Source organism: Rattus norvegicus, chromosome 13 (genome assembly GCF_036323735.1).
Source record: "Rattus norvegicus strain BN/NHsdMcwi chromosome 13, GRCr8, whole genome shotgun sequence".
Taxonomy (NCBI): Eukaryota; Metazoa; Chordata; class Mammalia; order Rodentia; family Muridae; genus Rattus; species Rattus norvegicus.
The window spans coordinates 49,281,371-49,297,470 of record NC_086031.1 but is presented as its reverse complement, the minus strand read 5'-3'; the positions used below and the strand labels follow the sequence as shown (position 1 = coordinate 49,297,470).

Genomic DNA, 16,100 nt, shown 5'->3' with positions numbered 1-16,100 from the left:
TATCTTTCTATCATCTATCTACCTAGCTAACCACAAGTAATCTACTTATCTGTCTACATACCTACCTACTATTAGTTCTGTTTCTCTGCAGAACCTGATTATTGCTAGCGATCGAATCAAAAGAATCAAGCACATGAGAGAGAGATGCATACCTAACTCCAAGGTAGAGAAGAACAGTCACAAGCAAAGGACAGAGCGCTCATTCCGACATGGGAATCTACCCAGAAGCTAACAAACAACCTGAAGAGCGCCCAGGGAGTGTGAAATAAAAGCTGGGATAACACAGGGTCTTGAGGACAAGGAGGTAGAGAGAGCTCCAAGAAAAAGCTCTCCCTCACTGATGCTGTGGCACCGTGAGCTACGAAGCTCTTAGCAAACACTTGAGAAGCTCTTAGTTCCTGTAGGAAGCAGAAGAACATACTCAGGCCTCAGGGTATTTCTAGGACCTCATAAAGCCAGAAAATATATCTTAACCCAGAAGAGTGCATGCCTGTTGTGCCTAACAGGTCTAGAACACAAACTAAACATCAAATCCTTGCTCTTTGAGCTCCTCCTCTTACGCTACATGCTGTCCCTCTCACATTCCCTATTCAGCTTGTACAACTAATTAAACTATTCTTGATTACAGCCACACAGAACAGAAATATGTGTGTGTATGTGTGTGTATGTATATATATATATATGTATATTCAATAACTTGTTTCTTTAAAGATTTATTTACACAGGACAGCAAGGGCTACACAGAAAAACCCTGTCTCAAAACAATACATTTATGTGTATGTGCCTGTGTGGTTGTATGCTCAAGTGTGTGTAGGGTGTGCACACCTGCAGGCATGTGGAGGCCAGTGGAGGGTGTTGGATCTTCTAGAATCCAAGTTCTAGGCATTTGCAGGACACCGGGCTTGTTTGATGGGTGCTATGATACAAACTCCTGTCCTTAAAATTGTGAAGCATCTTGAGCTTCCTCTCCAGTCCCGTTTGTTTGAAGCTAACCTCAAATGTTAAAGGACTCCAAGTATCAGAGTTCATTAACATGTTCACATGTGTGTTTACCTGAATACCATGGCAACATGGAATGTGGAGGTCATAGAACATAGGAGCTGGTTCCTTCCTTCCACCCGGTGGATTCTGACTGAACTCAGGACAGTTAGCCAGATAGTGGTTTTTTTTTTTTTTTTTTTTTTTACTTTTCCTTTTCTTCTTTTCTTTTTTTTTCTTTTCTTTTTCTTTTCTTTTCTTTTTTTTGGTTCTTTTTTTTCTGGAGCTGGGGACCGAACCCAGGGCCTTGCGCTTCCTAGGCAAGCGCTCTACCACTGAGCTAAATCCCCAACCCCTACTTTTCCTTTTCTTTCTTTTTTCTTTTGCCCAGGATGGCCTGGAACTTGCTCTGTAAGTGGGGATGAGCTTGAATTTGGGATCCTCTTGTCTCCCCCTTCTCTGCTGGGATTACAGGTGTGCACTACCCGGGCTTAAGATGACTTGACATTTTGTTGCTATTCTGTGGCTAGAAACATTTTGTCTCTATGCTGTAGCTATCTGGCTGGTTGACACTTACTTCCAAAAGTCTGGAAAACACCTCATTTGTCATTGCAGTCTATTAAGTATTCAATTGGCCTTTCCATAAAATAAGTATGTGTGTGTGTATCTATATTTTTTTAAAAAAAACTTTAAAATGGGTATTATGTCTGTGTAGCACAAGTGGGCCTGGTGCCTGCAGAGGCCAGAAGAGGGTGTTAGATCCCTGGAGCCAGAGACAATTGGGAGCTGCCATATTTGTGCCAGGAATTGAACCCCAGTCTTCTAGAAAAGCAGTCATTGCCATCTTTCTAGCCTCAAATATCTACAGTTAAAAAAAAAAAAGAAGAAAGAAAGAAAAAGAAAAGGTGGAATGGATAGAAACTCCCTTCACAGCTGGCACAGTGACTAAGTTTTCCTGATAGTAGTTAAAATTAGGCTGATAGAATTTCATGCTTTTAGTGTTTTTTCCTTAACCAGGGAGGTCTCACATCTCAGGCTGGCATTGAACTCCACGTGCAACTGAGGATATAACACTGAACCGATGCCTTCACTTTGTACCACCATACCCGAGTATGTGACGCTGGAGATCTGACTCAGGGTTTTGTGCCTGCTAGGCAAACCTTTTACCAATTTAAGTATGACTTTAGCCCTATTTTTAGTCTCTTTTCTCTGGGCTAAACATAGCTCGTGCTTTCTGGGTATCCTTTGTAGAGAGGCATGGAAGAGGGTCCTGCATCAATAACTCCCAAAATCAATGGTCGCAAATTGGTCACGGCCCCTGAAATGGTCCAAGTAGCTCTGTAAGAGGCACACTTATTTTCGTCCTGGTGAGTTGGCTCAGTGGTAAAGTGCTCGCTGTCAACCCTGATAACTCCAGTTCTGTAGGTTCTCCTCAGACCTCTATGCATCCACCAGATCCTGGATATAAATCCATAAATAAATGTAATAAAAAGAATTTTTATTAAAAAAGTTATATATTACATTCCAGACGCTATGACCAAACAGTTCTCCCCTACAAGAGCTTCATATATTTTCTAAAGAGTCACTATTCAAAAAAAAAAAAAAGAGTCACTATTCACGGCAAATTAAGTAGGAATATTAATAAACAGCAAAAGTACTTAAAAAAAAAACAAACAATCCAAAAACAACAAAAAACAGCGTGTGGGGAGTGGTGACACACACCTTTAATCCCAGCACTCGGGAGGCTGAGGTTAGCTCACCTCTAAGTCCGAAGCTAGCCTGATCTACATAAGCGAGTTCCAGGACAGCCAGAGTTACACAGAGAAACTCTGTCTCAGGGATTAAAGGGGGGAAAAAAGAACAATAAATGTTTATCCCAGGCCACGGGGGTAACCTGAACTCCGTCGCTGTACTCCGAACCCTCAAACCTTCCACAGCCTGGCGGGGGAGCGGAGCTCGATTGCTATTGGCTGCGGAGGGGAATGATGACCCAATCCTCGTCCAGTAACACGCCTCCGCCTGGGATCACTTCCGTCGCGGGGATCAATTTCCGCCTAGCGTGCCCTACACTCTCGCGCGGGTTGGAGCCAAGATGGAGGAGTACGCGAGAGAGCCGTGGTGAGCTGCCGCCGTCGCCCTTGTCCCTTACCCCCTCCGCCCGCTGTGGTCGGAGTTCGAAGTGCAAGCGGAGGTCCGCGCCGCATGGCTCCGAGAGCTGGGCAGCTGTGGGTGGCGCGAATGAGCGTGACCAAGGTGGCTTTTTAATGCAGTGTGCGGGAACTCAGCACCCCGATGACCTTGTGCATAGGGAGGAGGTCCGGTGCCCGGCTTGGTGGAGCTTTGGAACCTCCTCCCTAGGGCAGGTGCTGTCGACCTTGTGTGGGGACAATAATGCTCCCCTCTGCCGGCTGAGGACCTTGAACACGTCCCTGGGCCTCGCTCTGCTCAGTTCTAGCTTCGACGAAGGGAATGTAGATCTCCGAGTGCCATACTTGAGGCCTTGTGTGTATGGTCATAAGTGTTTCCATGATGAAGCATTTCAAATGAGTAGACCACGAATTTCATCCACAGTCCAAGGGGTCTGGATGAGCTCTTGTGGGTTGGAGCGGCTTTTCCTGCGTGGAATTCCCGGACAAAAAGAGATAAATCAGTTTGTGGAAAATAGAAGGAGATGAGCTGTGTATGTTCTCCGAAAAGCCACGAACGGAAATAAATTCATCCATTAAGCGTTTATTAAGTGAGGGCTGTGTGCTTGGCTCAAGGAGTAAACAAGAGTAAATCAGGCATAGCAAGATAGAAAGTTAGTGTAATAGCTGTTGAGTCTCTCAAGTTTTTTTGAATAAAGCCTCAGGGGTCACAAGCAGATTTAGATCTTGATATTTAGGTTATTCTGGGTTTGTATTTGTTTGTAATGAGAGTCAGGGTATTATCCTCAAATAGTGGATCTGCCCAGGATTTTAAATTATTATTTGGTGGCACCCCCAAAAGTATGTTTGAACCCTCTGTCCTCCAGAGAAGGTTATCTCCATGTGTTGAGGTTGGATATGCAGGGTTTAGCTGGACTGTAAATTGGTATTGGATACCATATAATGACACAGATTGGTAGGAGAGGGTAATTTTGTTGCATTAAAGATTTTATAAGTTGCTGAGTTTTTCCCCAGGTCAGGTGGCACAGGCCTGTAACCCACACTTCATGAGGTAGAAGCAGGAGAACCAGCAAGTTTAAGGACAGCTTGGGCAGGTTCTAGGCCAGCCAGGTTAGACCTTGTTTCACACATATTTTCAGCAGTAGGAGTGCATGTAATCTCAGCACTTAGGCAAGAGGGTTGCCGGTTCCAGGCCAGCCCAGGATACATTGCAAGACCGTGTCTTAGTGTTTAATAAAGTCGCTGGACATTCCTTTTCTTAGTATGTCCTGAAGCCTGCACTGTCTGAAACAGTAAATGGGTTTAATCATTGTCATAATACTTCTTTTATCATTTGTTGTCTTTAGACTATATAAATATAGTGGAAAGAGTTTAGGGCGTTTAGAGTACCAAATTTTGTGCTTAAGTTGGCTGTACTACTCACTCAGTTGATTTTGGGCAGGCTGCTTAATTTCTGTCTGAGTCTTTGTTCATTTGTAAAACGCAGAGGAGATAGTCACAGACTTTTTGTCAAGGTAAAAGACTATGAATTCTAAACCACAAAATAGTTTATTATTCAGATTCTAGTAAGCAATAATGGTAAGTTTAAAAGCATACTGTTTTTATAGCGATTGCCAGGGTCTGTGCACTATAGTGCTTGTCTTTTGTAGGGAAGGATCATAGATTGGAGGTTAAGACAGGGTTTTACTATGTAGCCTGGGCTGGTCTCTGAGTCTTGATCCTCCTGCCTTTCTCCCAAGTGCCTATCTCTTGAGACTGACACACTGAGAATTTCTTCTACTTCTAATGGATGTGCTACTTACAGACCGCTTTTATGTTGTTGTTGCTGCTAACTTTAGACTTTGTGAAACTGTTTATAAGCCTGAGGAAGCCTCTCGGGCTTACCCAAAAAGCATGTGTGTGGGAACCAGGATCCAGGAGTGGGTGAGGGAGGTAGAGCCCCTAAGCTGGGAAAAGAGACTCCAGATCCCTGCATCAAGGTGCAGATCTACTGTATTGCACAGCAGCAAGCATTTTATACAGCCTTCGGACTAATGGAGAATTGACAGGAACTCTGGAGTAGCCAATCATCCCACTGTCACCATGAGGAGGTGCCAGGCTGCCAGAGCCTGAGGAGACTTCTGTAAAGGTGGGAAGCAGCCACTACCCTATTTCGGGCCCATTCCTACTAGTTTGCTAGGGTCCTCTATTTTGTGTCACATGGTATGCTAGTGGTTATGTGCTCCAGAGCTGTGACTTCCTCACGTTCTCCAGCTTGGGCTGCAGCATGCACTCACATAGAAACAACAGTCTTAGTGTTTGTTTCACAGAATTCATTTAGGTTTGAAACACGGTGAGTAATGGGTGCCAGCAGTGGACTAGACTCCCAGCCTCTTACTGGAAGGAGATGGTGGTGGAAGAATTACAGCTCTATTGAGTTGGTTGAAAGAGAATTTACCGTGTGTGTGTGTGTGTGTGTGTGTGTGTGTGTGTGTGTGTGTGTGTGTGTGTGTGAGTGATAACAAAGAAGTTTATATAAATCCTTAACAAGGCTGGAGATGCTGGATGTGTCAGATCCTGGATTCTATACAGACTTTTATTAGCCAGATCCCTAGAGGAGTGAGTGGTTTTACTCTCCTGGTCAGATTACTCAGATTTCAGTATTGTCTAAGTTAGGGAGCTGCATTTGGATATTGGGTTAACTTCTAACTGTCAAATAATATTCTAGTGTGTTAAACGGATCTGATGCAAACTGAAGCTTAAAATGCTATTTTGTATTTACTTATCCTGAAAAGACTTCAGACTCTGCTTCATTGGGTCCCAGCTTTAGACAGGATCATGCCTTAGTTTCTAGAAACTGAATCAATATTGTTGATTACAGTTCTTTTCTTTCTTTCATTTCTCTTTATTTGCTTTTTATAGTGTACTTCTTGGAACAGACTTAAGATAAGTTTTTGTGAGTGTGGTAGTGTGGACTTACAGTGCCAACACTCGGGGACCAGGCAGCAGCTATAGGGAGGGGGCCAGGCTGTTTAACAAGACGTGGCCCACACCATGATACCGTTCTTTTAAAGAAGAGTGCGACTGTTAAAGCCGTCTAGCTTTGGGAACCTGAGGCTGAATACCTGTGGATGAGTTCAGTCTCCTTTCCCCTATTTTACAAGCTAAGTCTATTGGTTAGTGGGCTCCATGTAGGAACCTGCTGCATTCTTTCCTATATTAAGCAAAAGAAGGTCTATGGCTTATGATTAAGAAATAAGGTCATCTTTTCTTCCTTCCTTCCTGTTTTTAGCCCCTGGAGAATTGTGGATGACTGTGGCGGTGCCTTTACCATGGGTACCATAGGTGGTGGCATCTTCCAGGCCTTCAAAGGTTTTCGAAATTCTCCAGTGGTGAGTGAGTGATTGGTCTTATTTTATATTCACTGGAAGCCGGGGCTTGTTGATATTACTGATGGCCACATCAGTGGATTAGAAATAGATTACACTTACAATCTATTACATAGTTGATGTTATTATTATTATTACTATTACTATTATTTGTGTATGTGGATGTTTTGCTATGCAGTACTTACTGCCTGGTGCCCATGGATCAGATCCCCTGGAACTAGAATTACAGACAGTAGTGAGTGCCAGGAAATGGACCTGGGTCCTTTGGAGGGCTGTAAATGCTCTTAACCTCTGAGCGATCTCTCCAGCTCTATTTTTTTTTTCATGATATATTGGGATGTTTTGTCTGCATGTTTGTCTGCACCATGTGCATAGAGGCCAGAAGAAGACATTAGATCTTCAAGAACTGGAGTTACAGACTATTGTGAATTAGCATGATACTGGGAGTAAAACCTAGGTCCTCTGGGAGAGCATCAAGTGCTCTTAACCACTGAGCCACCTCTCCAGTCCCTGATCTATTTACATTTTAAACCACTTCCTTTTGTTTTTGTTATAGGGAGTAAACCACAGACTCCGAGGGAGTTTAACAGCTATTAAAACCAGGGCCCCACAATTGGGAGGTAAGAGGAAGGTTTCCATTTATACTTTTCATTTATATTTTTGCTGCTTTCCTGAACATGGGGCTCTATCTGTCTGTCTCCTGTCCCTCTCTCTGTCCCCTTCTTCATTGGTCCACAGACTGAACTCAACTCTAGAACTTTCTGCCTCGCCTTCCTGAGTGCTGAGATTACAGGAGTTTAGCCAGTCAATTGTATTGTTTCCTCTTTTTATATTAGTGATTTTGATTTGCTCTGCTTGTCTAGTATCCCTGTAAGATCTTTTTGATTGATGGCTTTGTTTGGAAAGTTAAGTTGGATTATTGTACTTTTAAAATTCTGTCATTTAGGTATCCAATGCTTGTTTTATTTTAACTTAGGGCTTCTGTTGCTACAACAAAACACCATGGCCACAAAGCAAAGGGTTTATTTGGCTTATACCTCCATATTATTGTTCATCACTGAAGGAAGCCAGGACAGGAACTCAAACAGCAGGAACCTGGAGACAGGAGCTGATGCAGAGGCCATGGAGGGGTGCTGCCTACTGGCTTGCTCCCCACGGCTTGCTCAGACTGCTTCCCTTTTGTTTTTGTTTTGTTTTGTGTTTTTCAAAACAGGGTTTTTCTGTGTAACTCTGGTTGGATCAGGCTGGCCTTGAACTCAGATTGACCTGCCTAGCCTCCCAAGTGCTGAGATAAGAGCATGGGCCACTACACACCCAGGCAGGGATTTTTTGGGAGGGAGGGTTGTTTTCTTTTGCTTTTGAGACTGTGTAGCCCTGCCTGTCCTGAAACTCACAATGTAGACCAGGCGGGCCTTGAACTCATAGAAATTCACCTACCTCTGCCTATGAGCTGAAATTAAAAGTGTGAGCCACCGCACTTGGCCTTTATCCTACTTTCTTATAGAACCCAGGATCAGGCCCAGGGATGGCCCTACCTACAATGGACTGGACCCACCCTTGTCAATTACTAATAAAGAAAATGCATTAGAACTGGGTCTTAGGCATTTTCTCAGCAGAGGTTCCCTCCTTTCAGATGACTCTAGCTGTGTCAAACTGATAATAAGAAGAGTCAACATCCCCTCCCTCTTTTCCAGAAGGAAGACTATGTTCAAAGCTCAGATTTGGAGAGGCAGAAATGATAGTTTCTACAGTAACATGACGCTGAAGAAAATGTAATGTAAGGGATCAGAGAGACCAGTTAAGCAGGTTGGTCTCCATGGCTGACTTTAAAACATTGTGCAGAAACCAATGCAAAATATCAGGCGATTATAAAGACATGACATTTATAAAACTAGAAGCCGGAAGAAAAGGGATGACCAAAAAAGTGTGGGAATGATCTACATGTGAAAATATAATATCAAATCAGAGCTGACTGTTTCATAAGTCATTGTAAAGACTTAATGCTTGCAGGGTTGGGGATTTAGCTTAGTGGTAGAGCGCTTGCCTAGGAAGCGCAAGGCCCTGGGTTCGGTCCCCAGCTCCGAAAAAAAAGAACCAAAAAAAAAAAAAAAAGACCTAATGCTTGGGTGATGTGGCTTAGGGGTTTAAGAACACTGGCTGCTCCTTCAGAGACTGTGGGTTCGATTCCCAGCATCCACACGACAGCTCACACCTGTTTGTAATTCCACCTCTAAGGAGCTAGGCCTCCTTCTGGCCACCAGACACACAAATGTATGTGTACATTTCTTTCTTTGTTTATTTACTTTTACTTAATTGGGTGGGGTGTGGAGGACAGAGAACAACTCTGTGTTCGTTCTCTCTCTCTCTCTCTCTCTCTCTCTCTCTCTCTCTCTCTCTCTCTCTCTGCCGGTGTGGGTTCTCAGGTCATCGCACTTGGTGTCCTACCACTTGGGTCATCTCACTGATTTCTTAAGAACAAGTGTTGTCTTAGCAAGTACTCTGACTCACATGAGAAGTCTTGGTTTTTTGGGTTGTGGTTGTTTGGGGGGGGGGTTTGTTTGTTTGTTTTTAATCTGTGTTTTGCTTGCATGTGTGTATTACACCATTTATGTGCCCGGCACCCATAGAGGCTAGAAGCCGAGCTAGATCTTCTAGAGCTGAATTAAGAGATGGGCTTGAGGGGTTGGGGATTTAGCTCAGTGGTAGAGCGCAAGGCCCTGGGTTCGGTCCCCAGCTCTGAAAAAAAAGAAAAAAAGAAAAAAAAGAAGAGATGGGCTTGAGCTGCCGTGTGGGTGCTGGGAACGGAGCCCAAGTCCTCTGGACGAGCGGCCAGTGCTCTTAGCCCCTAAGCTATCTCTCCAGCCAAAGTATGAGATGGGCCAAAGATGAGGGGGCGTCTGCTGTGTTCAGCTGGTACATAAGAACTGGAAAAACCTGGAATGGTGTGGTTCAGATATTTGTCGAATCCCTGTCTGTTGCTCTTGTTAACATCCTGTTTCCCACCCTATTAAGAATGGTTGTCAGTTTTCCTAATGCTGCAACCCTTTAATACAGTTCTTCATGTTGTGGTTACCCCCCAGCCATAAAATTATTTTCAAGGCTACCTCATAACTATAATTTTGCTACTGTTATGAGTTGTAATGGAGATATCTGATATTTACGGTGGTCTTAGGTGACCCCTGTGAGTCATTCAACAACACCCCCTCACATAAGGGGTCCTGTTGCCTATAGCTTTTGGCTACGCCACCTATATTCCTGGAAAGGGCCGCTGTACCAGCCGCTCTCCTTTCTTCCCTCGAATCCATGGATGAAAGATACACCATGCTCATTTTCAGCTTGCCTTCTTGGTACAATTGCTGGGCGCTACTATTTCCCGCCTGGAAAACGTACCCTTATCATTACTCTTAGTTCCGTTTCCCTCACCTGGCCTAACTTGAGTTGTTCAGTTGAATCTAATCCCTGCTAAACATCTCTGACACCTGCCTATAGGAGTGATCTGTGTGGCCACTTTGTTTTTGTTTTGAGAGCTCACATGACTGGTCAACTTTTCTCCACCAGAAACCTGGTGAACTCTGTCTCTCCTTCCTTGTCTCTCCCTCCTCTTCCAGGGACCAGGAAGTCCTGCCTGTACCTTCTGTCCAGCAGTTGGCCCATTGCTTTCTTTACTAACAGACCAAGAACCAATTGGGGGAACAGGACCTTAGCATTAGAACTGTTCCTACAGGGTCATGACCCACAGGTTGAGAACCACCACTTTTTTTTTTTTAAATAAAAAATCGACTAGGCCTTCTGTGTCTAACTTCCTGGTATTCCCTGATTCCACATAGGATGTTCCTCTGCTTCTTGAGTATGTGCTGTAAAGTGGTCCAGAAGGGCTGGCTTTCTCTGTGTTCTATCAGTGAGTGCCAGAGTAGATGCTCTCTGATACTTAATGAAGAAAGGTAAAATTTTGAAAGGAAGGAAGAAGGCACACCTTCCAAGAAGGAACCTTTGGTTTGGAATACTGAAATGTTGTTTAAAGAAAGGTGTGTTCTTCTGAAAAAGTGGTTTAAATGTTACTAGACTTTTGTAGCTTCTTTTAGGCTTATATATCTATTCATTTTAGTTTGATTTATGGTGCAGGGTATTAAACATAGGCCTTCGAATGTGCTGCACAAGAACTCCACGACTAAGCTAAATCCAGTCCCAGGAGTTTGTTTTTTCCCCTTCCTACCAACCACCTCCCACTCCTTTTCAGACAAGTTAGAGATCATACTAATTTTTTTAATATTTATTCATTTGTATTGCATGCATTCCGATGTCTCTGCCACGTGTATGTAGGTCCATGGAGGCCAGAAGAGAGTTTCAGGTCCCCTGCAGCTGGGCTGGCAGGCAGTTGTGAGCTCATGGATGTGGGTGCTGGAACTGAACTCAAGTCTTCTGCAAGAGCAGCAAGCACTTTTCACCACTGAGCCATTTCTTGCCCCAAGATACTTTAATGTAAGCATGAAGCACAATGTTTAGTAAAAAGAGGCACACCAGGAGTATGGGTGTGAGCTCCCTAATTGCTTTTCCTCTTCTCTCTCTTCTCTGTGATGGGCTCATTAGATAACCCCAGGCTTAGTTCCAAAACAAATTTACTTGAGTATAATATTTTAATATAAGGCAAAAAAGAAATTTAGGCTTGTTGTTTTTTGCTTGTATTGTTTATAAAACAGGTAGCTTTGCAGTTTGGGGAGGCCTGTTTTCCACGATTGACTGTGGTATGGTTCAGATAAGAGGCAAAGAAGACCCCTGGAACTCCATCACTAGCGGTGCCTTAACAGGAGCCATCCTGGCAGCAAGAAGTAAGTGCATATTGCTTTCTGTGTGTGCTTTGGGTTTTGTGATGCTTGAGGGTTGAGCCTGGGGCCTTGGACATGGTTGGCAGGTGCCTTACATTGTACTGTATCCTCATCCTATTAACTAAACCAGTTTCTTAGAATGACCTATCTGCCTTTAATTAATGAAACTTGTCAGTCAGGAGGCAGAGGTAGGTAGATCTATGAGTTCAAGGCCAGCCTAGTCTAAGAATTGAGTTCAGAACAGCTAGGGCTACACAGACACAAACAAAAAATGAAACCTGAGACTGAGCATTGTTTTTTGTTTTTTTTTTTTTTTTTTTTTTTTTTTTTTGTATAGGATAAATATTCATGGTGATCTGAAAAGTTAGTAAGAATAAAAAAGTATAGGATTGGTGGGGTTTTTAAAAATTTATTATTATTACATTATTTACATGTCTGTGTGTGGGCACATGTTCCAAATGAGGTCGGGGGACAGTTGGTCAGAGTTACTACTCTCCTTCCACCACTTAGATTCCAGGAAGTGAATTCAGAGCCTGTACCTGCTGAGTCCATCTCCTAGCCCGTTTGTCTGTCTGTCTGTCTGTCTGCTGACAGGGTCTCCTGTAATCCAGAAAGGCCCTGAACTTCTTCCATAGCTCAGAATGACATTGAATACCTTATTCTGCCTCTGGTCCTCACGTTCTGGGATGACAGGTGTATGCCCTTTGGAGAGTGTGACATGTCTACTGATGTGTTACAGTAGTTAGAGCAGTGGCCATTTATTACATATGTGACTGATGAATGCCAAACACTTTGTGTGTAGTTGTGTAAGTTCTCCTCCACACAACTGTTAGGAGTAACAATCCTCTGGACCTTAAGGATAGAGTGCAAACCAGAACGCCTGTGATCTTGGACTAGAGGTTTACACTTTGCTCATAAAGGTCCAGGCACTAGTAGTAAGCTGATGTATTCGAGTAGGTTAATTTGGTGTGAATATATGTGCCCAGCGTACGGAAATCAGAGAATAACTTGTGGATTAGTTCTGTCCTTCCCCCTAGTGGGTCCCAGGATTGAATTGAGGTCATTCAGCTTGGAGAAAAACATCTTTCCCTATTGAGTCATCCGGCTGGTCCAGAAACATATTTTAAACTTATGGACTGTGTAATCTTGTTGGTTGATTGGTTTTTGAGACAGTCTTACCATTTAACCTTGGTTTTCCTGGAACTTAGAATGTAGACCAGACTGACTTCAAACGCGTAGAGTTCTGCCTGACTCTGTATCTCCGTGCTGGGTTCTGCCCAGGGACTATGTGATCCAGTGCTATAAGGGATGCAAGCATGCCTCAGAACTGCATACATGCAACATGGCTGTAATGCAGTAGCTTTTATATTGGTTCTTTCTGTTCCTTTGATAAGACACGATCAAAGCAATATATAGAAGAAAGTTTATTTGGGGCTTACAGTTTCAGAGCCTGCTCCAACCAGATCACACCACCTAATCCTTCCCGAAGGGCTCTACCCCTGGGAGGATTCAAGCATATAAGCATGTGGGGCCATCTTGTGCAAACCATCTCAGCTTTGTTTAAACAATAGACTGTCGCTGGAGTGGGCTCCTCAGCCATTGTTTGCTGGCTGTGGGTCTTGAACAGTGAAAGAGTTTGAGAAACAAGAGAACGTAACTCTATGGATAGCCCTTTTCTTTAAAGCAGTCTTTGTGATTAATGTCTTCAGATGGACCGGTAGCCATGGTTGGGTCAGCTGCGATGGGCGGCATTCTCCTAGCTTTAATTGAAGGAGCTGGTATCCTGTTGACCAGGTTTGCCTCTGCACAGTTTCCTAATGGTAAGTCCTCTTTCTCTTCAATGTTCTAAGTTCACACACATGGGAGCAGTTCCCTGACATTAAGAAAGAATATTTTATTTGGTAAAATGGAGTGGTTTGTGAGTTTTACTTTGGGTATCAATATATTGTCTATATTCGAGTCTATGATGGCCTCAAAAGCTGGTGTACAAGTAGTAGGTGGGGCTAGAGAGACAGATGGCTCAGTAGTCGTGAGTACATGCTGCTTTTGCAGAGGATCCAGCTTCTGTTCCCAGCACCCACTTTGGTCGTTCATAGCTAGCTGTAACTCCTCTCCAGTTCCAAGCAGATCTCATGACCTCTTGGCCTCCACGGGTACAACGCATGTGTGGCACACATAAGCAGGCACATGCTTCACATAAATAAAAATAAAGTTTTTAAAAGTAGCAGGCCTATAATTATCACTTTAGCTAGCCACAATGAAAAAATGCTTTGGCACATAAAAAATAAATAATAATGTTAAAAATGTATTAAGAAACAGGAGATTTTTGTTTTGTTTTTGTTTTCTAGTCTTGATCCAGGGAAACTTATAGCAGTTCCTTTAAACACTACTGCCTTCAGGCCTGAGAGGATAGTCTAGTTGGTAGAGTATTTGAGCAGCACAAAGCCCCGAGTTCCTCTCAAGCAACAAATCAACTGGGATGGTGCACACGTGGAGGCAGGAGAATCACCAGTTCAAGGCCGGCCTGATTTTAAGCTGGACAAAGTCTCAAACAAAACAACAATAAAAACTATTAATTTTCTGTGATAGCTCCATGTGGCTGTCCATTCTCAAATACCTGGGGAGCCAGTCTGTCCTGTGATAAATCTGAAGGCTCTCCAGGCCTCTGGTGGGCATCGGGCAGATCTTTATATGGATTGATGTCTTTTCTACATATCTATACTTTAAATCGGATGCTGTTTTCTTACACATCCCTCTCCCATCTTCCTTGCAGGCCCTCAGTTTGCTGAAGACCACTCCCAGTTGCCTTCAAGCCAGTTGCCGTCCTCACCATTTGGAGACTACCGACAGTATCAGTAGGACTTGGTCCCCAGGATTCCTGGACCTGGGTGGACTGCAGTTTGGTAGGGTTTCAGAAGATCAAGTTACAGTCTGTTGAAAGCCTTAGGTGGGACACCGGCGGCCAAGCAGGCCATCAAGAGACATTTAGCACATTTTTCTATTTAAAAGAGACTCAGAGTGTGGAAAAGATACCGAGTTTATTTATTCATGCTTGGATTGCATCTGTGATCAAAATAAATGTCTAATACCATTTAAAGAATGTATATGAACTTAGAAGATAAAGGACCAAAGGCCACATAACAGTGAAACTCGACTGTCCTTCCTTCGGGACTTCTCTGCCTGGTGTTTATGTACAGTTGTTCAGACAATAAAAGGCTTCTGGGACTTGACCTTTCCTTTAAAGTCATAGTTCTGCCTTTCATACTGAGCAGACTTCAGATAGCGCATGCTTATGCCAATCCGGCAGTTTACGGGAAGTGGATTATGTGAGGACTATGTAATCAGCATGAATCATTACACGGGATTGTAAGGATTGAAAGATGTGCCTTGTGTTTATCCTTTGCTTTGTAAGCAGACTGCTGTCTTGGTTTAGCAGGTGCTGGATAGTCAGGCATAATGCACACCTTTAATCCCAGAGCCAGAGACAGGTGGATCTCTCTGAGTTCCAGGCCAGTCCGGGTTATATGGAGAAACCCTGTCTCAAAAAACAAAAACAAAAACAAAAACCAACAACCAAAAAAAAAAGAAAAAGAAAAAAGCAAACCCGGATTTAAAACTTTTAGAGCTGCGTTTGCCTTCTTTTGATTACTGGTCATCAAAACAACTTTCTTCTGATAAACCCAATTCTAAGATTTATTTATTTATTTATTTATTTATTTATTTATTTATTTATTTATTTATTTATTTATATGGATACACTGTGGCTGTCTTCAGACATGCGGAAGAGGGCATCAGACCCTATGACAGATGGTTGTGAGCCACCATGTGGTTGCTGGGAACCGAACTCAGGACGTCTGGAAGAGCAGTCAGTGCTCTCAACCGCTGAGCCATCTCTCCAGCCCTAATAAACCCAATTCTAAATGAGAATAATTCCTAGAAGAAATTTGGGGAATATAATTTATTTGAAAATACAGAAAATAGACATGAAAGTTCACACCTGTAATTGCATCACTTGGGAGGCTGAGGATCCAAGTTCAAGGCCAAAATTGACAACAGTCTCAAAAAAAAATCAAAAGAGAGAGAAGAAAGTACATGCTGTGTTTGTTTCAGGTCCCCAAAGCTGATTTGAGAACCCCCATGGGACTAGAATTTCCCCAGTCCTACTGCGTAGAGTAGTGTACAGTTACGGTTGTGTTAGGGTGACACAGCCTTCAGAAGGTACGTCGTGCACACACCTGTCTTTAGCTCAGGCCTGGACATGTAGTGAGTGCTTAATTACTAGTTGAGGGTGTTTTTTAATTGCAACAAGATAGGTATAAAATAGTATTTATCATTGTGACATTTGGACTTGTGCTTGGAAAGGCAAGCAGAATGTTTAACCCTCAGCGTTCTGTGTGTTCATAGCGTTAACAACCTGATGGTTAAAATCTCAATACTTGGAAGGCAGAGGCAGGAGGATGGTGAGCTCGGTGTCAGCCACCCTGGCTTAAAACACGGAAGTTAGCACCTGTTAAACAGTAACTTCCCTTTATCCCTCCCCGCATCTGCTGGGAAAACATTGTCTGCATTTGAGTTACCTCATTTGCAGGTGTCTTAGGGTTTTACTGCTGTGAAGAGACACCATGACCAAACAACTCTTAGAAAGGAAAGCACTTAATTGGGGTAGGCTTACAGAGGTCAAGTCCATTATCATCAAGATGGGCATGGTACTAGAGGGGCATGTACTGGAGGAACCAAGAGTTCTACATCTTGACCCAAAGGCAGCAGCAGAAGACTGGCTTCCC

The 16,100-nt window shown here is 43.3% G+C and overlaps 1 protein-coding gene across 2 annotated transcripts; it reads left to right on the top strand.

The window, feature by feature from the left end:
- The first annotated feature begins 1,107 nt into the window (after nucleotides 1–1,107).
- On the top strand, nucleotides 1,108–14,553 carry Timm17a (translocase of inner mitochondrial membrane 17A). 2 transcript variants are annotated; one of them, XM_063272562.1, is made up of 7 exons: nucleotides 1,108–1,389; nucleotides 2,916–3,096; nucleotides 6,397–6,496; nucleotides 7,050–7,113; nucleotides 11,191–11,319; nucleotides 13,026–13,136; nucleotides 14,090–14,546. In XM_063272562.1, exons 2-7 carry the CDS (start codon nucleotides 3,071–3,073, stop codon nucleotides 14,173–14,175), a joined length of 516 nt encoding a protein of 171 aa, XP_063128632.1. In that variant the 5' UTR covers nucleotides 1,108–1,389; nucleotides 2,916–3,070; the 3' UTR covers nucleotides 14,176–14,546.
- The last annotated feature ends 1,547 nt before the right edge of the window (nucleotides 14,554–16,100 follow it).